The following is a 23,465-nucleotide window of genomic DNA, read 5'->3' as shown; positions in this document are numbered from 1 at the left end:
CTTCCAGAAGCTAGTAGAAACAGCTCAAGAACTGTGGAGACTGAAACGACTTGGGGCCTCCACCTCCTTCTATGGCTCCATGTTTCAAGAGTCATAAGAAGACATCCATCAATCCCCTGACATATCACATTGCATGATAGAGTGAGTACCCAGAGGCAAAGGAGAAATCAATAAATGATGTCTGAAAATATAAAACTATGAACTGCAGCTGCCCAAAGCGTCACATTAATCCAAGTTAGTTTATAGTTCCAGCTTACATGGGAGATTATAACTACTTGAGTTTGGAAAGTTGAACCCTCTCTTTTTGTTCACTATCTGTAGGCATTCTGTGATTTAAAAAGTCATACTGAACACCAGATTCTCTAAATAAATTCACTTCGAAGCAACAACGTGAGTGGGTACTGCATTCATCCACTCACACAAACCTCCCTTCCTAATCCTGTCATACACAAGCCCTCCACAGAAGACCACTTAAATAAATATGCTTTGGAATCCTGTTCCAAAGGCTGGTTGACTGATTTTTATTAAACCAAGCCAAAAGGAACAATAAATTCCTAAAACCTAGAAAACACCTTTGTCTTCAGAGACTTGAAGTCAAAATCTCTTTGTAGGAAAGAATTCCTTGGGAGATCTCAAAATGAGTAATGACTCACAGGGAAAGAAGCCAGAAATCAGAGCAACAAGAGCTCGAGGATTAATACCAGTGCTCTGACTTACAACCAGAAAAGTACCATTCCCTGGGGCAACTCCAGAACTCAGGCATGACAGGCTACAAGGGGCCAGTCCCTTGGGTACCACCTTGGAGCAGGATTCTGGCTCCAGCCTGGGCCACTGTGATCTACAGAGGAAAACTGAGCAGAGTTCAAACAGGGATCTTGGGGTAGTATTTTTATGACTGTAAAGTAGTTCATGGAAGAAAAATAGAAAAAAATCTTTACACATTATAAATAAGCATGAAAATCACCCTAGGAATGCCTTTCAGAGCCAGTAACTGACTACTAACATTGGCATTTTTTCTTTTAGTTTTTTCTCTACATATTTTACATATACAGATTTTCACACTGGTGAGATTATATTAAATGTGAGCATGTAGCTCTTTTTTATATACTCAATACCCTTTTTTATATACTCAATATACTCACCAACATTTCTACCTATCATTAGAGACTCTTTGTAAACAGGACCTACTTGATATTCCAGCATCGAGGAAACAACCAAAAATGCTTTTTTTTTCTTATAGTTTGAACATTTACTTCCAATTTGTCTTCAATTTCTAATTAAGTCTATGATAAAATCTTTGTGCATAAATCTTTGTCTGCACTCCAGATTATTTCCTAAAGGACAATGTTGAAATAGTATAATTCACAGTATCATTATAGTCTATTTACATTTACTGAGTTCTGAATACATATTAAGCACTCTACTAATTACTATAAGAGAATAATCTCATCTGAAGAGATGAAGTAGACAATCTCATTATCCCCACTTTACAAATGAGAAACTGAGGCTCTGAGAGTTTAAAAGTCCCTTGCTCATATGTCAATCCAGACCAACTCTGGTGTATATACCTTTAACCACCATGGGAATGAAAAACAAGACAAAATTCTTAATATGTGTCAAAAAATTCTTTCCAGAAAGTTTGAATCAATTTATATTTCCCAGAACCATTCATGAGACTATTTCATCATACCTTCAACAGAACCAAAAAATTTAAAATAGTAAAACTAATCTTGACTAATTTGGTTGGTGATAATTAGTGTTATGTTGTTTTTATTTGTGTTTTTTTTTAACGTGAGGATGAGTACTTAAAAAAGTCTATTTCTTACAAACTACGATATATTCAAAATACTTACAGGGTATTCAGGATGGTGGGACGGGGAGAAATGACCCTGCATACATCATTGTAATTGAGTAGTTAATAGGTATGTCCAATAATAATCTGAAATATCAATATCAGTGATTTCTTCCTCACCCACTGTGACTTTCCTGCATTAAACCAGGAGTGTGGTATCATCATGTGCTCCTAGAGAAAGTCATCAAAATCAGACCTACAGAGATACCAGATTTTTGGCAAGGGCCATCACTCAATGGTAAGACACTTGCCTGGCCTGTGTGAGGCCTGGGTCCAATCCCCTGCACCATCTAAAAACAAACAAAAAGACAAAACAAAAAATTTGTAGAGCCCAGGACACAGGTAAAGTAAGAAGGGGAGAAAGAAAGAAAAGAAAGAAGGAAGAAAGGAAGAAAAGGGTGGGAGGGGTGGAAGGAAGGAAAGAAGAAAGGAAACCCAAATGTGCATTGGAGAACTAACAGAGCCAGGTCTCCTATCAAATCAGCCCTATATTATTCATCTCCCTATCCCAGCCCACAAAAGCTTTTCCAGATGGAGAGAGAAAAGGAGCAGAAAGACCATTCAATTTTGCCCTGTCTCCTCTCCCACAGAATAGGTTTAGAGACAGCCCAGTGGAATATTTATCCAGTGTTCAGATGGGACTTGGGCTGCGCTTCTTTCTTTAAAGAGAGCTCTCTCCAAATTATGTTCATGGGCTTGAGTATAGCTCAGTGGTAGAATAATTCCCTAGCATGCGTAAAGCCCTGGGTTCAATCCCTGGCAATGCCAAAAAAAAAAAAAAATCAAATTATGTCTGTGCCACCAGGGATGGAGATGTGGCACAGCAGGTTCAGCAATAAGAGAACACAGGGTAAACATGGAGGCGTAGGAGTAGCATGGCTATTACTATGGAATGCTATAGGGTAAGGACCGGATGACATGGAAGTATATAAGAGAGGAACCAACTCAGTCCAGGAAACAGGGAAGACCTCCCAGGGGAAGCCAGGAGTGTGCATTCTCTGCAAGAGCAACCAGGTAAGGGTGAGAGGTTTTGGAAAGGGTTCCAAAAAGAGGGAAATCTTCCATGAAAATCCAGTGACATGGGATGCCTTCAAGACCTGGGAAAATCCCAAAGAATGGGAAGTCTTCAAGGAAGGGAGAAAAATTCATATATGGCAGGATCTTAAAGAACATAAAAGGAACCGCTGAGGTCCTGGCTGGGTCAGGTTTGGAAGGCCTTCATAAGTCAAGAAAAGAAGTCTGGAATACATCCTAAAGGCAGTTAGGAATTTGTGTTTTGTATCTATCTGCCGAGGTTTCTGTGTTTTTCTTACAGATTTAAATGAGAAATTGTATAAATGAGAGAAGACATAAAACCACAGCAGAAAACCAACAATCCAAAAAAACTCTGACATTCAGCTGCTGTCAACATGAAACGTTTGCAGGGAGACAGGATTAAGGTCTGTACTGTTTACTCCCCTCTTCCCCTCTGTTACATCTGCAGAAGCCCCTTCTTGGCAATTAACATCCCACAGCTGAACTGTTCTTAAGGGCTTATGCTTGACTAGGCAGGTGAAGAATACTAACGTAACACAAGTACATGAACACCACTGTGGAGGGGAGTGCGGGTCTCAAGGAGAACCTTGGGAAGGAAGAAAAGAACACCTCAGGTTATCTTCATGTCAGTTCCCAAAACTCTTTTAAAAAGGAAAACAAAGTAGAATGTGGCCAAATCAGTAGTAGGTAGCACTTACATAATTGTCAAATAAAAGGAAAACAATATCGGAATAAATACTAAGGAACTGGGGAGAATTTACTAACAAGGAGGCACATACTCAAAAGGTCAATGTGGGTGATACTGAATGGTTTCTATCCACTTCCAGCCAGGAGAAAAAGGTGCTACCTGATTGTGTGTGTGACAATTTTCAAGTGCGTTGTCAGTTACAATTTGAGATGATGAAGAGAGAAATATCCCAGTGGCCAGCCAAATGTATTAATTATACAGTCTAAATGCAATTAAGAGATGGTAGGAGTCCTGACTCAAGGCACTGCAGGAGGTGACGTGGTGCCAGTGATGTTTGACACCAGTCACTTTACACTGTGGACACACTTTCTCAGAACTAAGCTGATTTGAGGAAACCCCTGAATTATTCTTGGTAGTTGGTAACTTAATTCAGATCCTTGTTGGACTATGCTGTAGTAACACACCCATCAGAAATTGTGTCCTTAAAAGGGCAGTATCTTCAGAGAGGTCAACAAACCCCAGAATGAATCCCCTGTCTACTCCACTCCTGTTCCTGCCCAAAGGTGATTATTTGAAACAATTTCCCAGGACACACTACAGAAAGTTTATACCATTGCTGCTTAATCTTTACCAGGATTGCAGTTACTAAAATAGGGGAAGTGAGTTTCCAACCCACCAATCTAGCAGCCTCTGCAAGGATTAGTGTCCCATCCTAAAATCCCCATCTGTGCAGTGAGGCATTTACATCTGATCTTCCTGTCTGTAATAAAAAATAAAAAAAAAAATAGGAGGTTGGCCTCTACTATGTCCACATGGTGAGTGTGCATCCATTAATTGCTGAAGAAAGTGCCAATTCTGGAGGTCGTCTCAGATTTCCTCCCAGTGCCACTCAGTAAGTAAATTCTTTCTTGTCACTATTGCAATTACAATGATGAGTCTTTACATATGACTCATTAAGGGTGACAAGAAAAGAAGAGAGACAAAGGGTACCTTTCTGTTTAGCCTGTTTCAAGTTACTGATGTCAATAAGCATTTGTGTTGTATGAGTGTGTGTGTGGGGGGGTGGAATTCCAATTGTTTGAGTATGTGCTTCCTTGTTAATAAATGCAGTGAATTCATACTCTAAACAAGCAAATTAATGAACACATTGCAAGGGAGCCTGGAAATGAATTTACTAGCTCCAGATAAAATAAATACAGTTCTTGTTTTAAGCATCAGAAGGTTCTATTTGTTTTGTAAATCTGCACAGCATGCAGACATGCTAAAAATTTCAACAGATAAAAAATTAATATTTTGACTCAGCAGCTGCAACATCCCCTAATATGTCACCCTGCAGCTGTGAGGAAATTGCATGTGGTCATCGCTGTGTGATGCTTTCTTCAAATCACAAAGGCTCTGCTTCAAGGATCAGTGAGGATTACCCACAATCATGATGGATGGAAGCACACAGCAGTGAAATGACTTATTTCAGGTCTTTGGAGCAAAGTCAAAAAAGCTTGAAGATATTAAAGTAAATGTGTACTGTTGAAGCAATAGCTTTGGATTTGGGTTTTATGGGGCAGTGACTCCTTAGCTGATAAATAATGACCTATAAAGATAAATTTAGACACACAGTGAGATTTTTAGTAATGTCCTGTCAGTCGATTAGGTTCCTGATGCAACTACATTCAGTGCATTTGGAAGTGGTTAAAATAATCAGCACTTGTAGCTGTTCTTCATGAGGTAAAAAGGAAACAATTTCATACTGAAACTCAGGCCCTTTATAAGATGTAGAATTTGGATTCTGATGCCTCCTTTAAAATCGATGGGATTCAACTTGTGAGATAAGTACAGAAAGGATCCAAAAATAACAAGTGGATGGCAGACGAGAAAGAGGAATCTCTTTCCTTTTCATCATTACTCTAGGCTCAGCTCACCCGTAAGCTCTTAGAAAGCATGTGTTCTTTTTCTTAGAGACTCTGAATTAGTGCAAAAACCATAAAACAAACAAAACAAAACCAACCAGCCACATAAGCAAACAAAACTTCCTTCTTTCAGTGCCTACGGCCATTGCTTTACTTTTAGCAAACCAACCAAACAAAAAGCACCACAATAGACTGACCTTCATGTGAAAGGACATCAATTTCTACCCAGTATGCACAAACTCACCAATGTGTTGGGAAGGCTGCAGTAGGAGCCGAGAACACAGACCATCTGAAGAAGGTGGCAAGCAGCGGTGTCAAATATAAACGCAAAGCTCTCAGTTTTGGTGCCAGATCACACCACCAACAAGGGGACATGAGCACATTCCTGCTTGTGGATCTTGACACCTTGTATCCCATCTCTGTTTTACTTGACTTAGCTTCAAAATAGAAAATGGTTCACTTTATTAACACTTATGGCAAGTCAGATGGGTAGAAGGCACTACAGATGATACTATGGGAGACGGTACATTGAGTGAGACTCAGAACCTTCCCTTGACAGGTTCATGGAGGAATGACAAGAAAACCACACACAAAATGCTGTGTCAAAGAAGGTACAAAGAGCATTTATCCAAAGGGAAGAAGAGGGTCTTAAACTTTGATGCTCGGTGGATAAATGTAAATGATGCTAACTAAGGACATTCTTAGCACAGGGTACAGAGGAGGCGGGTAGTGTGAAGTAAGGAAGAGAATTAGCATGCCTGGAGCTCTGGACACTCACTTAGGGGCTAAGGGAGACCAGAGACCTTGGAAAGCAGGGTGAGGAATTTACAATTCATTCGGTAGGCAATGGGAAGCCATTAAAAAGTTTTGAGCATTAAAAGATGTTTTATAAATCAAAGCTAATATTCAAGAAGAGTTACCCCTCATCTTGGGAAGAAGTCAGAGACTTTTAATAGGGAGGAGCCTTTTGGGAAAAAAAAATTGAGGATACTTTCTGGGAAACATGAGCTTGGAGTTTTGCAGTGGAAACAGAGAAAAGGTAATATGTCCAACAGCTATTGCATAGGTAGCATCTGCAAAATATGGCAGTGATTCAAATATGGAAAAGGGGTAGCTAGGAAGCAGCTGTAGCTCAACAGTTTTGAATTGTGCTGATTTAAGAAAAGTGGGTGGAGACTTTGAGAAGAAAGGTGAGGTTTGTTTGCTTTATCATAGGATGTTACTCCTCTAAGCAAAACAAAACAAGAAATCAGACTTGTGGACTAAACATAAAGGGAGTGTGGAGAGTACGTGGGAAGGCCATGGTGGGCAAGACCACAGAGCATCAAAAAGAGGTAAATAAAATTGACCAAGAAGCAGAGAGTGCCTGATGGAAACTGAGGCCAAGGACACAGGAGTCACATGGGTACCTTTAAAGAGGCACTGCTTGGGTATAAAGCCCAGCTCTACTGCTTACTGGTTACAAGCTGGGGCAGATGGGTTAATATCATTAACCTCAGTCTCTTGTCTTGTAAAATGGAGATGCTATAGGACTGATCTCCTAGGGTTGCAACAAGGAGTATATGAGATAATGTATGTATACAGATGGCACACTGTAAGTGTTCAATAAACATTTATTATTCTCTATTTGTACTGGGCCCCATCAGAACCAACATTAATACTGATGATCATTGTGTGGGTCAGCTTTTCAACAGTGTGACCAAAATACCTGACAAAAATAATTTAGAGGAGGAAAAGTCTACTTTGAGCTCACAGTTTCAGAGAGATTTAGTCTAAGGTCTAAATCCACTTCATTGCTCTGGACCACAGGGAGGCAGAACATCATGGTGGAAGGTCATGAAAGAGGGAATCTCATGGCAACCAGGAAGCAGAGAGACAGGGGAAGGAGCTGCAGGATAAATGAGCCCTTCCAGGGAACTGCCCCACTAGTGACCCACCTACTCCAGCTACACTTTATCTGCCTACAGTTATTGCCCAGTGAGCCCATTCAAACTAGGATGAACTGATAAGGTTACAGTGCTCACAATCCAATCATTTCACCTCTGAATATTCCTGTATTAACACAGGAGTTGGGGGGGGGGGTGCGCCTCATATCCACACCATAACAATCATGCTTGCAACTAAGTCACTGTTTTTGTCTACTACAAGTAAACCACGGAGATTTGCATGAGTGTAAGGAAAGAAAGTTAGTGTAGCCTTAGAGTTTTATTGCCTTTGGTACTGAAGAGGATAAGCTGTGTTTAAATCCATCTGTGTTCCATTAACACAGACCTGCAAAAACATTCCCTGAAATCTGGGTCTGGCTCACAGTTCCCACAAAGACATCAGCGACCCTGACTTCACTGGGAGCCTTGTGGATGCAGAGCTTGTAAGTAAGCTTTCTGTGATTACTACAGCTGGATAAGGTATGTTTAGCAAAAGTCACATGAAGGAGAAAATACCTGTTGTTGTTGTGATTCTTTTTTTTTCCCCTTTTTTAAATATAGAAAGGCCTCAATTTAAGCATGGATCATGTTTTTGTTTTTGTTTTTGTTTTCTGAAAGGAAAAACTCAAAAGAAAAGAAATGCCTTGAAATCTTCAATCATCCCTCAGTAGACAGTGTGATCTCTTAAATAAAACACAAATAGAGACAGGAAGAGACAATCATTGAAAATTTTGGAGAGAGATTGGGTATGCAATTCATAGTTCAAGCAATAGGAAATACTGTGACATGATGAGAAATAAGAAAAGAAAGTGCATTACCAAAAAGAAGATAAGGAAAATAACGATGCAAGTGTTTTAAAAAAAATAGAAAGCACAAGAAAATTGAAAAAATATAGAGATAGAAGAATAGGAATGGAATGAAGAGGAAAAAGAGGAGATAAGAACCAAAATATGATTTGCACTGAGAAGAAGGAGGTCCTGGATCCAATTAGTACGCATTAGAAAGGGACTAGATGAGACATTAGGACACCTGATTTGAGTCATTTGTTCTACCTGACATTTCTCAAATACCACCTATGTGCTAGTTAGGCACTGCACTGAGCTTTTAATTCTCCAGTCAACAAAAATGGGAATTATCTAGTATTCCCAATTCTGCAAGAAGCTTTCTTGGGATGATCAAATGAGTAAGAAGTTAAGCAAATGCTTTGAAAAGTATAAATCCACACACCATTTTTACTATTAACAATAACATGGAAAACTAAGCTATAGTATTGAAAGTCATGTTTAACCTATTCCTGGACCAAGCAAAAAAATCATCTCTTACTCATTATCAGCCAGATAAAATGGTCAATTAAATTAAGTTACATAAACATAACTGAACAGTATTTAGCCATAAAAATGAGAATTATGTGGATACTTCCAGTATTGTCAACACATATTATGTTGCACATATTAACATGCAAATTAATGTGATAGTTAAGAGAAAAAGAACAAAGAATTACATAGTTGTTGACTACAACTATAAAACTGCAGTTATATACTCCTTTAAAACATTAAAATAAATGTGGAATGATATAAATTATCAAACTTGAGTATGTGTTAAAATTTTTCTTTAAAGTTTATCATTTAATAAGGATAATAATACAGGAACATGACAGTGTAAACCTCATTCAAGAGACTAGCAAGTTCTTGCAACTTTTCTTGATAGCACTTCTCCAAGCTCCCTTATTCGTCTTACCCTGTCAATCCACTAACCAAAAAATCATTCCTGAGCTCCTATTGTGCATTCTCAGTTGTTCTATAACATCATGGAGTACCACAAGTGATTAAGTATGTGTATTCTAGATTCACTCTCTAGGTTTAACTCTTGGTTATATCAATTGCAACTTCAGTAATTTTGAGCCAATTATTTAACTCTCTGCATTTCAGTTTCTTTAATGTAAAGCTGTAAAAGGATTAGTAGCTACCTCAGAGGATCATTATGACTGTTCATTGGCACAATACATTTGGAGCAATCAGCACAACACTTTACATACTAAGTCCCCACAACCATCACCTATTATTAGATCCAATACCAAGTGCCAGGTAACTGGTAGAAACCAGTAGCATACCAGGAATTAGACGTGGGAGATGCCAAGAAAGGCTGGTCTAGAAGGGAAGAAATCTCAGCTAGGCACTGAGGGATGGATTTTGATAATCAGAAGAAAGCAATTCACTATATGTTTAAGGTTTGTGCCTCTTTCCTTCCTTTTCATTTGCAACTGCAGGGCCAACCCATCTCCCCACATGGTAGAAGCTGCTACAGAACAGATCTGGCTCTCCTTGGCTCGCCCAGGGCTCCTTCCCAGATTCTCAACTGTGTTCAACTTGAACTGCACCCTGCCCCCACCCTGCCACATTACTCAGTGTGGCAGTTGTTATCAGCTTATTCAAAATGAATATCTGTTACTCTTTTAATCTGTGAACTTCTACTTCTTCACCAAAAAATTTTAGGACCCTTCTTTTAGAAATTATGACAATAAATGGAGAAAATCATGGAAAAAAACTCAAAAGTGTTTTTTAAAATAATTGGTTTGGAAGAAAAATGTTGACAGTTGTGTTCCTCAGGAAGCAAAAGGGTAGAAAATGTGCATCTTTTTGGGTGACCCCTCTGCCAGCCCACACAGAAAGGAAGGAGGCAGTGAGGGGAAAAAGAGGAGAGAGGGAAGGAGGGGAAAGGGAGCCTATGGCATACAGGATAATAATCTCATTTTATCTTTAGTACCAAATATAATTCAAAACACTAACACCAGTTAGTCCAGGGGTTTTTCCAAAGATCATTCTGTAAGCCATTGGTTAGCCCTGTGAAAGGCTACAAAAAAAGTAGGAGAGGGTTTTTAATGGAATATTGGGGAAATGATGTCCAGGCAGCATATTTTATCAATTCATAATGAACACATGCAATTATAAAGTTCTAAGAAATACTTGAATAATGAAAGTCTATTAACTTTAATTAACCAAAATGCCTGATCAAATAAATATGAGAACTTATTTTTTTCCCAAGAGTCTTTCTTGTATGTAACACCTATAACTGTTGCTTAGACCCTGAATTCCACGGAACACAAGATGAAATACGATCAAAGTCATATTTCTTTACTGAAACTTGTTTTCTTTTGCTTACATTCCCATATGGATGGTGAAACATGAAAAAATTCCCGCTGAAACAAAATCACTTTTAATCCCTCAGAATTCCCCCATTCTAACAAATCAGGGATTTTAATTTTTCCAGTCTTCCCCTCTGCAATATTGTTCTCTCAGAATTATTACCTTTTCCCACAAGAACTAAAATGTATAGCCATCCCATTAGGCATCCAGAGAGCCCAAGATATTATTTTTTTTTAAAATGCATCTGCATTTGACATTTCCCCCTCAGGTTTTTATTTGTGTTTTCTTTTTAATTTCACCCACTTCTATGAACAGGAGAAAGCTTTTAGCTGCAAATGATAAATGGATAAAGCACCCCAGGCTTTGGAAATTTTTGATAATGTTGAGATGTGGGAGAAAAAAAAATCTATGAAGAAAAACCCTGGCTCTCCATAGCACTTAACCATGTCTATCTCAATGTTATGCACGCCTGCCTCTCACCCCAGTTCATTTATCTTTGTTGAAAACCCTCAGCCCAGGCCTAAATCTCACTAACTATATATTTTCTTTGATAGACTTAGAGGAAAAAAATCCCAAACATATGACATCTCCATATGTGAGAACACATTGAGGTTATTGGACCTGTTCCCAGGATGTGTTTACTCTTGTCTGTGTGATAGATTAGATGTAATTTTCTTTTTTAAACAGCTAAGTGTGATTAAGAGGTCTCCAATGATGATCTGGGGTACAGCTCAGAGAGTGAATAAGTCCTGCAGGTAAATCCCACCACCCTGTAAGGCTCACCATAGAGCAGAGAGGGCCTCCAATGAGCTAGGACTTCTCAAGGACGTTGAAGGACGCTCCACTGATGACACAGCCCAGGGTGGATGACCCTCCATTCTGTCATCACATAGCTCCTCCTGACACCTTCCTGAGTTTAGATAAAACTCATCTAAACATTCTACGAGGTTAACTACAACCCAAATAAGGCAACACTTCAGTTTAAAAAACAGAATTCCAGGAGAAAGGTTCAGCGTCAACTTAAGATAGGAGACAAGTTCCTGGTGGCTGCAAGAAGAAACCGCTTCACTTGTCCCTTCAGTCTGCTCCTGAACAGCTGCCCCAGGAAGTCCAACTGTCACCCCAAGTTCAACTTGTCTAAATTCAAACACAGTCTTCCTCACTCTGTGTTACACCTATTCCTTCCTGTGGTACATCTATCTACTCCCATCCCTTGAATTTCTATTACCTGAAACCTGGGAACCATCTATAAAGAACCCTCTTCCATTATCATCAGGACTAAAAGAAATTGCCACTCTTGGTTATTTCTGCCCACAAAACAGCAAACATGTACAGATTAACCTAAAGTCACAGCCAACGAAGGCAGGACTCCCTCCCTTCATTTCCTCAGCGGCTCACTCAACGAAGACCTTCATCTCTCATGTGGATTCCACAACTACTTCCCAATGGTGGTTCTGTTCTAGTCTCATCTCTCAAGCCGTCTTCCACAGATCTTTCACTTTCACCATGACGCTCCCTGCTTAAAGCCTTTGAGAGATAATCTCACCACTGCCTGGATGACAGAGCATGTTCTTAAACTGAGTAGAGCCTTTCTGCTCTGCTCTGCTTCCCTCCACTTCAAGTCTCACACTTCCCACACCCAGGACTGACATTCTACGTAAGTCTTCATGGGTGACTAAGTAGATATCTTCTTTGGAATTGCTGGATTGCTCTATTCTTCAAAACTTCATGCTTCTCTAATTCTTACCTTTCAAAATCCTATCAGTTGTGACATGCTCCAGAAAGCCTTCACACCCCCTTATACAGACATTCTAGTCTGGACTGGGGTCCTATCTTGCAGGTTTATCGAGGATCCTGTACCATGACAGAATACCACAGCAACATCATACTAATCAATTTCCTCCCCTGTTATGGGCACTGTGTCCTCCACAACTGTGTGTTGAAGTCCTAAACCTCAGAACCTTTGAATGTCATCATGGCTGGATATAGGACCACCAAAGAGATAATTAAGTTAAAATAAGCCTCAGAGTCTGATCCTAATTCTATCTTATAAGAAAAGAAGCCGGGGGGAGACAATGTGAGGAGGCAACAAGAAAACAACCATTTGCAAACTAAGGAGAGAGGCCTCAGGAGAAGACAACCCTGCTGGCTGTTGATCTTGGACGTCTGGTCTAGAAAAGCCAGGATTTCTTTTTTCCATCCCCTCATCAATTTTCTCAATAAACGTCTTCATCTCTCATGTGGATTCCTGCAACTACCTCCTAAGGTCTTTCCACCCTCGTCTCATCTTCCAAACCATCTTCCACAGATCTTTCTCTTAAGACACCTGGCCTCTGGTGTTTTGTTATATCAACCCTAGAAGACTAATATTCCTTCTGTCACTAAACTAAGTTTCTTGAATTCAAGTTCCATCTCTGTACCCCCAGAGCCTAGCACAGAGCTCAGCCTGCCATGGCACTTATGTTTAATAAATGCTCAATGAATTGGTAAAAGAATGAATGTGTTACAATGCTACAGATGAGTGAGAAGTGTTTAGAAAAGGCATATATTTAGTGAAAGAACAAGCCTTGGGCTCAATGAATTTCTCTAAAAGTAACAAGTGAAATTACTACTCAAACTTCTCTATAACAAATATTATTCCACCAGTCTTCACCGAATAAATGATTCCCAAGCACCAGAAAATGGCTATCTTATTTTAAAACATTATTTAGTACACTTAATTCCCTTGACAGCCAGTCTTTGCCTTTCCAGCTCACATTAATGGGATCTGATCTTCTAAGACTAGGGACTCTCAGAATCATTTAACTCAGTCCCATGATTCTAAAGGTCCCCTATTAGCCTTAAAAAATTAATGCATTTCCTAATCACCTAATTTACTATCAAAGAGTGTTCTGGACATTGGCAGGAACAGAGCTCATTAAAAATTAAAATTTTCCAATATCCTTATATAAACATTTATTTATAAAATATGTCCCAGTATAAAATTTTTAGGGTCCACATGAAAATAGATTGGAAATAGAATAAGCCATCATTAAGGATGTAGCTTTGGTACTACCTTCTCATTCTTCTCCCTGATGCAGATCTTTCCTTGTCCATCTTTCACACAGCTTGCAGATTTTTTGCCCATAACACTCCTTTAGTCAAGGAACAGTTTTCTGCAAAACTCTTATAACCCTATCACCTATAAGATCAGTCCACACTATTTTGCCCGAAACTTTGGATTTTTTAATATTCTGGTTCCAATTTAAATTTTCCAACACTTTCATTTAATATGCTTTAATGCCAACCATGTTCTTCACTCTGGTTGGATGACTCACTGGCCATGAACAACCTTCTAGGCTTTAGCTTCTAGGCCTCTCTCCTGGAGGAATCAAAAAGCCCACCTGACCTCCCTCTAACTGAATCCTTGCTCTTCATCTCTTGTGTGATGCCTTCCATGTCTTATTGCATATCTTTCTATTGAACTCCTACAGCCTTTACTGCCTATAAATGAACATACTGAACATACATTTCTTTATACAATTCGTTTTCTGAGTCTTTAGTTCATCTCCTTAAGAAGGCTGAAAGGTCTCTGTACTCCCTCACATAGCAACTCAGTAACTTGTGCTTGGTGGGTCCTCAATATTTAACTACTAATGTGTTTTAACCATGTGCTATGATTTTAATATGGGTTGGATCCCCCAAAGACCCTTTGTGATGGAAGCCTTGGTCCCCAGGGTGGTGCTACTGGGAAGTAGTAGAAGTTTGTTCCCTCTGACTTCCTATATAGTAATATAAGCTCTAATGTACACGCATGACTTCACCATGATGTGATGCAGCTTAGAGAAGGGCCTTCACCAAAATGGAAGTGAAGCTAATGCCATGACCTCCAACCTTCAAAACTTGAAAATAAATAAACCTTTTCTATTTATAAGTTGGCTGCATTGGGTATTTCATTGTAGTAACACAAAGCTGACTGAAACACCATGTCAGGAACTTCTTAGTTCTCATAACAGCTCCTCCGGTATATCGTAAAGTAAGACTCAGTAGCTAAATTCAAGCTTACAAATGATGATAACAGTCAACCCCTGCTATCATCAGATTCTCCTTTGGGAGGCAGACACCAATGTCTTCCCTTTGTCAACCTCCTAAGACAGACCTGACTACAATGAGCAGCATGAGCAAGGAGACTCAGATCCTGAAGCTGGTAGGGTTTCTGATTAGTCTTAAGCCTGGACTTGGAGATTCTACTTTTCATTGCCTCTAAATTGTTCCCAGTCTCTGTGACTAGGCTTTTCCTCTGAATCCTAGCATTTTTCAGCTACACTCCTACAACTTGACAGTTTTGAGTCTTCTTAGAGATCAGAAAACTTAATCCCCAAGTCTAGTGTGAAGATCTTGCACAGAAAGGAATGGATCACCCAGGACCATGGTGCCACCAGCTATGCTGCCGCTGACTCGCTTCCCTCTGCCCACCACCAGACTGTGGTATCCAGAATGAATGTGCCTGCTGAACACTGTGACCTAGACAACTGGCCATGAGTCCATCCTGCCCAAGGACAAGCCCTCCAGCACCCATTCTACCAGTCCCAGCTTCCTCGCCTTTACCATCTGCCCAGTAGCACCGCAGCTGCTAAAGGCAGAACTCTTCAAACTTCACCTATAATTTAAAGAAGAGGGTAAAAACGTGTACACAGACCCATTAACATTATATTCGTCTGTGTAAAGTCTTCGGTGACAGGCTCATTGACTTCTTCACTTTCTCCGAAGTATTCCAAACATCTGACCATTAGTAGAGACTCAAGATTTCCTGATGTTGTGTGAATGAATAGATGGATATAAATGGCAGATGTCTGCAACGTTACTGAAATTTCTCTTTGCTTTCCTAATTTGCTGTTTGTTTGATATCTGAGTTCTAAAATGAGAATGAAAAAAAAAATCTCATCTCCTGAGGCAACTGGTCTACTTTTGGGTTAATCTCCTTAAAATTTCATGCCTGGTTATGGCAAAGATTCTACCCAGCAAGGGGAGACAGAATAGACAGAGGGACACCATCTTTGGAGTGTTTTGACAATCCACTTTGCTGTCTTAAAATGATATTGCCAACTGCGTACAAAGATATTAAAGTCATCCTTTCACTCTTCTTTAGTATGAGATTCTAAGGTTTTTCAGGTCCTACAGGAGTATTATTAGATGTTCCATTTGAATCCACAAATATTTAGTAAATGCCTGCGGGCGAGCAGTGCAGAGAATTCCCAGACATGCGACAAATATCATCTATAGAAGAGTTCAGCATCTGAGCCCAAAGGATAACTACAAGAGCCCTTTATGCCTCCTGTGAAGAGCCCCAGCAGCAGCCTGGAAATTTCCAAGGACTTTGAAGAAAGTTCCACTCACCAGCACAGTACCCCACGAGATTGAGGAACTGCTCTTCCTTGCAACTGGTCTTACACTTCCCATTGGTAACAGTGACATGAGGGTGACAAGAGGTGCAGTCAGATTCCAAGGGCCCATGGCACCGCCTGCAGGTCGGGTGGCATTCTAAGAGGAGAAATAGAATTAGCAGCTCAACATGCAAGTTCATGAAGTATTTAATGCACTCTACAAATCTCAAACTCTAATCATCTTTTGAAGATTGCAGAGCAAGGCAGGCACTCCCTTAGACCTGACCAAGAGACTGCATTTCTGGTATTAATAAGAATACTGTTGGGCTGGGGTTGTGGCTCAGTGGTAGAACAACACTCTGGGTTCGATCCTCGACACCACATAAAAATAAATGAATAAAATAAAGGTATTGTGTCCAACTACAACTAAAAAATAAATACTTCTAAAAAATAAGAATACTGTCCACAAACATAATATGGAATTTAGAACTATAAAATTTTGTGTAATGTGTCATACCTTCCAGGGGAACCAGAATGACCATCCCCATCTGTATTAAATAGGAAGTTCAAATCAGAGTCACAAAGCACAAAGATAAATGGTAAACATCCCCCACTCCAAAATACCATGCTTCAAAGGGACAACCAGATAGGGAGAAGAGGGAGATATTTTACTTCTCAGAAATTCCTGGCAGATGGAGGGATCCACACACAGCAAGTGATATTGAGACTTCTCATTAGCCTGTGTCATCAGCCAAGCTTTCCCTTCTCCACACAACTTGAAAGTCTGTTTTATCAGCAATACTTAGTGAAAATATGAAGAACAAGAAAAAAAAATCCTTTCTGGAGGTTATCATGAGCTGCATCTGAAGTTCAACTCCTAAAGCAAAATTATGTCAAAGCTCTGTCTTCCCCAGAAAAACCACCACGTTAACAAGAGGTACTACACTGCAAAAGACCAGGTGAGCCTCGGGAAGGGGTAGGCAATAAAGATAAGGGTGGCAAGGAATCAAAGGATGTTGCTGCAGCAGCTGCGTTGACGCAGCCAAGGCAGGCAGCAGGCAGCTGCAGGAGCAGGCGCATGCGAGGAGATTTAAAGATTCTCTGCCAAGGACGAAGAGGTCTAAGCGGGTCTGATTCCAAGAGGTGGGGAGGCAAGGGACTGGAGCTGGGTAGAGCTTGCTGGAACTGATGAATTCCTTCCTGGCACACGACTGGTGGAAAGCAATGGTGCAGATTTCAAGTCAAGTCAACTGCCTCTTGCTTCTGGCAAGAGGCCAGAAGAAGATAAGGAGTTATATTAAAAAAAAAAAAAAAAAAAAGCAAGCAAGAAAATGAACTGCTGATTAGAAGGAAAGCACTAACCCCCTTTTACATTCCTAGGGCTCTGGACTTTGAAAATGCCTGAGAGCTGCTAGCATTCTCAGGATGATTCCCCCACCCAGTTCTTCCTCCCTACCAGAATACTTCCAGTGACCTGGGTGCCCTGCTGCTGGTGGTACCATCCATCTGCTGACTTCAGGCAGACAGAGGAGAGTTAGAGCTGCACAGAGTTTCCTCCTCGAAACAATTTTACACACACAGAAACCAACTGAGTTAGGAAGAAAGCACCTAGGGATAGAAATGGCTTTCAAGGACAACTCTAATGACAAAGAAACCAGGAACATCCTCCCACTGGGCTTGATAGAGTGTTTAAAGTAAAGCAGCTCACCAAGGATCTAGAGAAATTAAAAAGGTATCTGCGAAAAGGAAGAAAAATCCAGAATAAAAATAATATTGATCTTCAATTGTCTAAATTTGTGTTCAATCTAAATTTTCTCTTCTGAGCTTTAAGGCTACCTGAATCTACCAAATGTTAATTTATTTTAAAAATATTTTATAAATTTGTTACGTGTGTTCTGACTCCAGAAACACATATAATACGATTTTATCACAATGAGCTTTTTCCTATTAGCTGGCTTCAGCCATCTAGTTTTGGAAATAAAATTTAAAAATCACAATAGAATGTGTTTTGTCTTCTTTCTGTCCTGTAGATACAAGAAAATACAGTCCTACAATAAGGTGCTTAAATTTTAGTATTTCGTCAATTCCAATAAAATCCTGCACTAATCTGAACTAGCAATTTCCAGAATCTCTGTCATTGCATTACAAAGGTACTCCTAAAAACATGTTGGACTAACACATCAACAAAGGAAATAAATACCTCTCTCCCCTCTTGCTCTATCCTGTGGTAGCCACAAGAACGGAAGATGAAAACCACAGTTACCTGTGCCAAATGCCTGATCCTATAAACATGCATTTGCACTTGCAGTAGTTTGTCTCCACGATGACCTCCATTAAACCCATCCCTCACTGTACACATAAGCCATTCACCTACTGAGGGATGGCATCTATTCCTTCATACCCTCAAACCTGGGCTGTCCTGCTTTGACCAAGAGAATGTAGTAGAAGTGACAGCAAGACTTCTGAGGTTAGATTATAAGAAGCGTGGACATTCTATTTGGTAGGTCTCTTAGAAAACTCACTTCAGGGGAAGAGAACTGGTGTCTAAGAAGGCTGACTAAAGAAGTCTACCAGGCTGTGAAGAAGTTCACTTAACCACAAGAGGCCTCATCAGGTAAGAGACTAAGCAGGAGGATGATATGTCAATGAAGAACCCACCTACAGAATCCTAAGAGAAAGCTGACCAGCTGAGTCCATCAACTCCCAGAACTGGAAAAGATGAAATAATCTATTGTTTTAAGCCACTAATTTGGGGTGGCAATAGATAACCAGAGAAAAACCACATTGTAAGAGATAAAGTAAAAAAAGTTAGCCTCCTTGAGTACTGAATCTTTAAATTTCAAATCCTTCCTCCATTTCTTATGTGACAAGGAATGGGAGAGAGAAAATGGAATAGTAGGCATCCAAGAAAAGTGTGTGTGTGTGTGTGTGTGTGTGTGTGTGTGTGTGTATGTATATATATATAGTTTTTCCTAATATGGGGAATTGTTTTTGACTTAATGTTTGGGGAAAAGTAAATATCAAAAAAGTATAGTTCTAATGTTGTTTCAGCTAAATAATAGCATGCATAAAAGGTAGACTGAAAAGAAATATATTACCAAGTTAAGAGTTGTTGCTTTTGGTATGTGGAATTATAAGTGATCCCCACCCTCCAAACCCTTTTATTTTTCCTATTCTGAATTTTAAAAACTTTTACCACAAACATATTCTCCTTTAATAATCAGAAAAAAATCTTTAAAATTTTTAATGAGCTATAGGAACAAAGAGTTATGCTGAACTGAGTTCTGATTCTTATAGGTCATTAGCATCATTATTTAATTTATGAGGGAGTTATTTATTCAGATCATGGTCTCCCAGGCAAGAAAACACCTAGTTCCAAGTACATTCAAATAACTGTAGTCTCTAGGGTAAAGCTGACTCTAATTTTTCACTTCATCCATGCTTCCTTATTGGCAGCACAGAATCTCACATTTTTCCTCCCTCTGTACCCCTACACCTGTAAACTGAAGACAAGGCTACAGCCCAACCCTAGTCCCTGGTTTGACAAGGTTTCTAATTACACTGTCTGGCTGCGGTATGAAGAGAAAGCCTAGGTATAGGTACTCTGCCCCAGCACGTTACATACTCACCTGTACAACTACCTTCCTGGTTAAAGTAGCCCTCAGGGCACTGGGAGAGGCACCGCCCATCCAGCAGCACGTGGGAAGGCCTGCAGGCTGTGCAGTTATGAGGGCTTTTCCCCAAACACTTGAAACAGGACTGGTGGCAAGCTGGGAGAAAGACAAAGCAGAGGAGATGATTAGGGAAGCTCCACAGGACACGAACAGGAGGTCTAGCTCACCCTCACATGAACATGTCTGGGTTGGAATACGTTTTGCACATTCACTGGTTTTCCCAACATGGCACACATCTCGTACTTCTTTCTTCAAGGAGATCTCTTGCAAAGCAAGCACTTGTGGAACCAGATTAGGTAAAGTACAAATGCCACAAAACACATATAAGCATTTGCAGAATCATACCTGTCTTTCTACCCAGTTGCCATTCTCAGAAAATGCAATATAAAACAGTTCCCTCTCCCTTGGGCCAGCTCTCACTGTCACTAGATACCTGGCTGCTCATCAGGCTGTCCAAGTTAAAGAGAAACTATGCTCACTGATTCCACAAATGTTTCCACAGTGCCTTCTCTGTGATGGAGAGCAGACATACACAGGCAAGGAGAACCATTCAACATCTGAGCTGCTCAAGCTAGCTACATCAACAGACAAGTAACCCAAATATAATGAAAGGGAGAGAGAGAGTACAACACAGAGAATGAGTGTTACATCATAGCTCTACTTGACCTTGACTTGGTTGTTTCATTTCTCAAGGCTCCTGCTTCCTCTTCTACAAATCAAGGACACAAACACTACATACTGCACAGGGTGTTGTGGACACTAATGGGGCTGATGCATGTAAAATTTTTAGGATAGTGCCAGACACATAGTAAGGGCCTAATAAATCTCAGTATAATTAGTGAGTGCTGTGTTAGAAGTATCCACAACTATAAAAAGAGTAAAGAAAAAGAAAACATTTCTGCCTGCCTTCATAGGACCTCTAAGGATAAGGCGGACATTTGTATCATTTCCCAAGAGTGGCCTTTGTATTAATCGTGCCTCCAGGTTCTCTGTATTTCTGATTCTATGTCTTCTGGAACGATGCTGATTCTGGAGAGACCACCCCTCTCAAGGCTAGATTCCTAGAGACAGAAAAGAATTCTCTTAGGAGGAGGCCTTCCTATGCAACCAACCACCACAGAGTCCCACCCCAGAGTCCCACCCCAGAACCCCACCAGAGCCCTCCTTCTCCTGCTCTCACTCTGGGTCACTATTCTAATTAAGATCCTATTACTGGATCCTGTTCTAGCAGATGACCCCATGAATTTTAAACCATCTTCTGTCCAATGGACAAGAACTCCAGACTGCAGGAATATCCCGCTGAGTCTCCTCTTGCCTCCTCTATCAAAGACCCCTACTTATACTATAGCAGTCTTGGAGGCAAAAAAAAAAAAAAAAAAAACAGATGTAGTTTGACACCACAGATATCTCCATTTCTACCAACCCCTAATAAAATGTAACACAATATTTGTCATACACAGAGCTGATATTCAGCTAGGATATCCTCGTCCATCAGCACTGGCTGTTCAAGTATTAAACTACATTCTTTGGCTAGTATACAAGCCTTCTAGTGCCACACTTTGAATCTTGCCCCACCCATCAAACAACACCTAAAGGTCCCAAACCTGTACCAGCAATGCCCCCCATCCCTACCCCTGCTATTGACCCTGCTCCTAAGCTAAAGCCAATGCCTATGCCCACTGGGCTTTGCTCTGCCTTAAGAATTTATTTTATTTGTTTATAAGAATTTATTCTTGTAAATAGCTCTATTAGCACAGGTTGCAGGAATTTTTTTCCTAAGTATTTCTTTAAGAAACAAAATGCAATTGGTAGACCAAAATTTAAGCAAATAAGAGAAGGGTACACATTAGCTCCCTATTTAAGACATATTTAACACAAAATGAAATAGCATGTAATGGAACGTCAAATGGCAATATTTCAAAAAACAGCTAAATTATACTGTCAATGCAAAGCTGTTCCAGGATGACTAAGGGAAGCAACCTGAAGCAACACAATATTTTCTACATACCTAAATAAATATACTTATGATAATACCAATATGGTTATATTAGTCTTTACAAGATTGCTAAAATCCCTAGCTCTTCCTGATATACTTCCTTAATAAATAGGAAATCAAAGCGTATCACTGTGGAATTGAAAACTGGGGAAAGATGAATTAATGCATTATGAGTACAAACATATTTTATTTCATTCCAATTGGTTACAAAGTCAATGTGATAGCCTAGCACAGTGAATAAAAGTTATTACTGTATATAAAACAGGAAAGCAGAGAGGACATGCAAGTGGGCCAAACAGTTCAGAGGGAAGTCCATTTGCTACCCACAGGATTTTAGAAATAAGTCCCACTGAACAACACAGCTGATTCAGAATTGCCTCCACTGGAAATGTCTGAGAACCAAATGGATAATGAGCTGATTATTGGCTGGGGGCACAGAGGGAAAAATGGTACTGGTATGCTGGTCTAAGCCCTTCTCAGTGTCTTTTTGTCTGCAATGCTCTGTTTCTGTAAGTACAGGCATTTGCATCTCTAAAACAATCTCATGAAACTTAATTCTGTGCTGGTTTGGGAAATGTCTACACCATTTCAGTGAGTTTTATTAGGATTGATCATTCTATGGAAGCTGATTTCATAGCAGGAGTTCTGTCTGAAGTTTAAGATCCTTCAAGGAAGACTAACTCCATTATAGGGCATATATGGAAGGTATTTGAAAGAAGTTCTATGAATAATTCCTCCACCACGTATTACAACATTTTTAGAGACTGGCTTTCCAGTTGATGGTGAAGTATATTTCTGAAAAGGCATAACTGAGCTGCATAAGCACTGGAAGTGTCAGCACTAAAAGTGTCCTTAGATGGCTATAAAGTCCAGTCATCTTGACTCCGGCAGAAATTACACTTAAAACAATTAAAACATGTCCAGTTTTGTTTATTCTACTTTTCATTAAAATTTCAAACGACTGATACTACTATTTCCCTTTTCTATGTAACGATACAAAAAAGTGGTAGAGCACCTCTACTTTCATATCAGATAACATTTCCTGGGTTTTCATGTCAAAAGCAATTTTTGAGGTAGGCTTCTCTTGAAATATGATGTAGATATCAAAATCGTCTAGGACATACAGTATGAGCACTGTGATCAGGGATGAAAGTTAAAATGAGTGAAGCTGAACAAAATTGATCTTCTTTCCCTCTTACTTTTCCTTCTTCTTATCCTCCCTCACGCTTCCAAATGAATATGATTTAACAACTCTCATTTCTTCCCTGCTCCTGTACCCTGACTAGATTGGGAGCTTTGTAAGAATAAAAATCATACCCTTTTCATCTCTGTGATTCATCAATACCTGTCCTAGTCCCTTTCCCAGGCATGTCTTAAGTTCTCACTGATGAACCTCTGCTATCCAAACAGGTGGGTGGGTGGGTGTGTGATGGAGGGGCAGATGAATGAACACACTGGCATCATATGATCTAGCTCTTCTCTCTTTGGTCATTCCCGTCACTTCTTTCTCTGTCCACCCCATAAATAATATGAGTTCTCAAAATTCTGCCCTCCACCCCTTCTTCTTCCAACTCTCCAATAAACTTACCTGTAGCTCTCGTGATGACCTCTAGACACCTGTGAGTCCTAAAATTTATGAATACAGCTCTGTCCCATTGTTCTAAACTCCAATCATATAAATCTCCTGCCTGGTGAAGATCTCTATTCAGTGATTCATAGATATCCCATCCTCCCCATTTCTAAAATACAACTTCTTATCTGCTTCTAAGCTCGGCCATATCTCTTAATGTGAATCATGACATCTGTTCAAAACTGTACTCCAGATTCACCCACAACCCCACACCCAACTCCCCACCTGGTGTCCTTTATCTCACCGGTCCCACCA

At 39.9% G+C, this 23,465-nt stretch overlaps 1 protein-coding gene across 1 annotated transcript in view; it reads right to left on the bottom strand.

Moving 5' to 3' along the window:
* Positions 1-23,465, bottom strand: part of Fras1 (Fraser extracellular matrix complex subunit 1) — a 424,900-nt gene that overhangs the window by 173,900 nt on the left and 227,535 nt on the right. The window contains exons 19-20 of the mRNA XM_076864881.2: positions 19,540-19,680; positions 15,924-16,067 (exon numbers count right to left, since the gene is read on the bottom strand). Of these exons, the coding sequence (XP_076720996.2) occupies positions 15,924-16,067; positions 19,540-19,680 (285 nt within the window). The remainder of the gene's footprint in view (positions 1-15,923; positions 16,068-19,539; positions 19,681-23,465) is intronic.

The sequence above is a fragment of the Callospermophilus lateralis genome, chromosome 8 (genome assembly GCF_048772815.1).
Source record: "Callospermophilus lateralis isolate mCalLat2 chromosome 8, mCalLat2.hap1, whole genome shotgun sequence".
NCBI classification, from domain to species: domain Eukaryota; kingdom Metazoa; phylum Chordata; class Mammalia; order Rodentia; family Sciuridae; genus Callospermophilus; species Callospermophilus lateralis.
The sequence above is the reverse complement of the archived record's forward strand: the minus strand, read 5'-3'. Positions and strand labels throughout refer to the sequence as shown.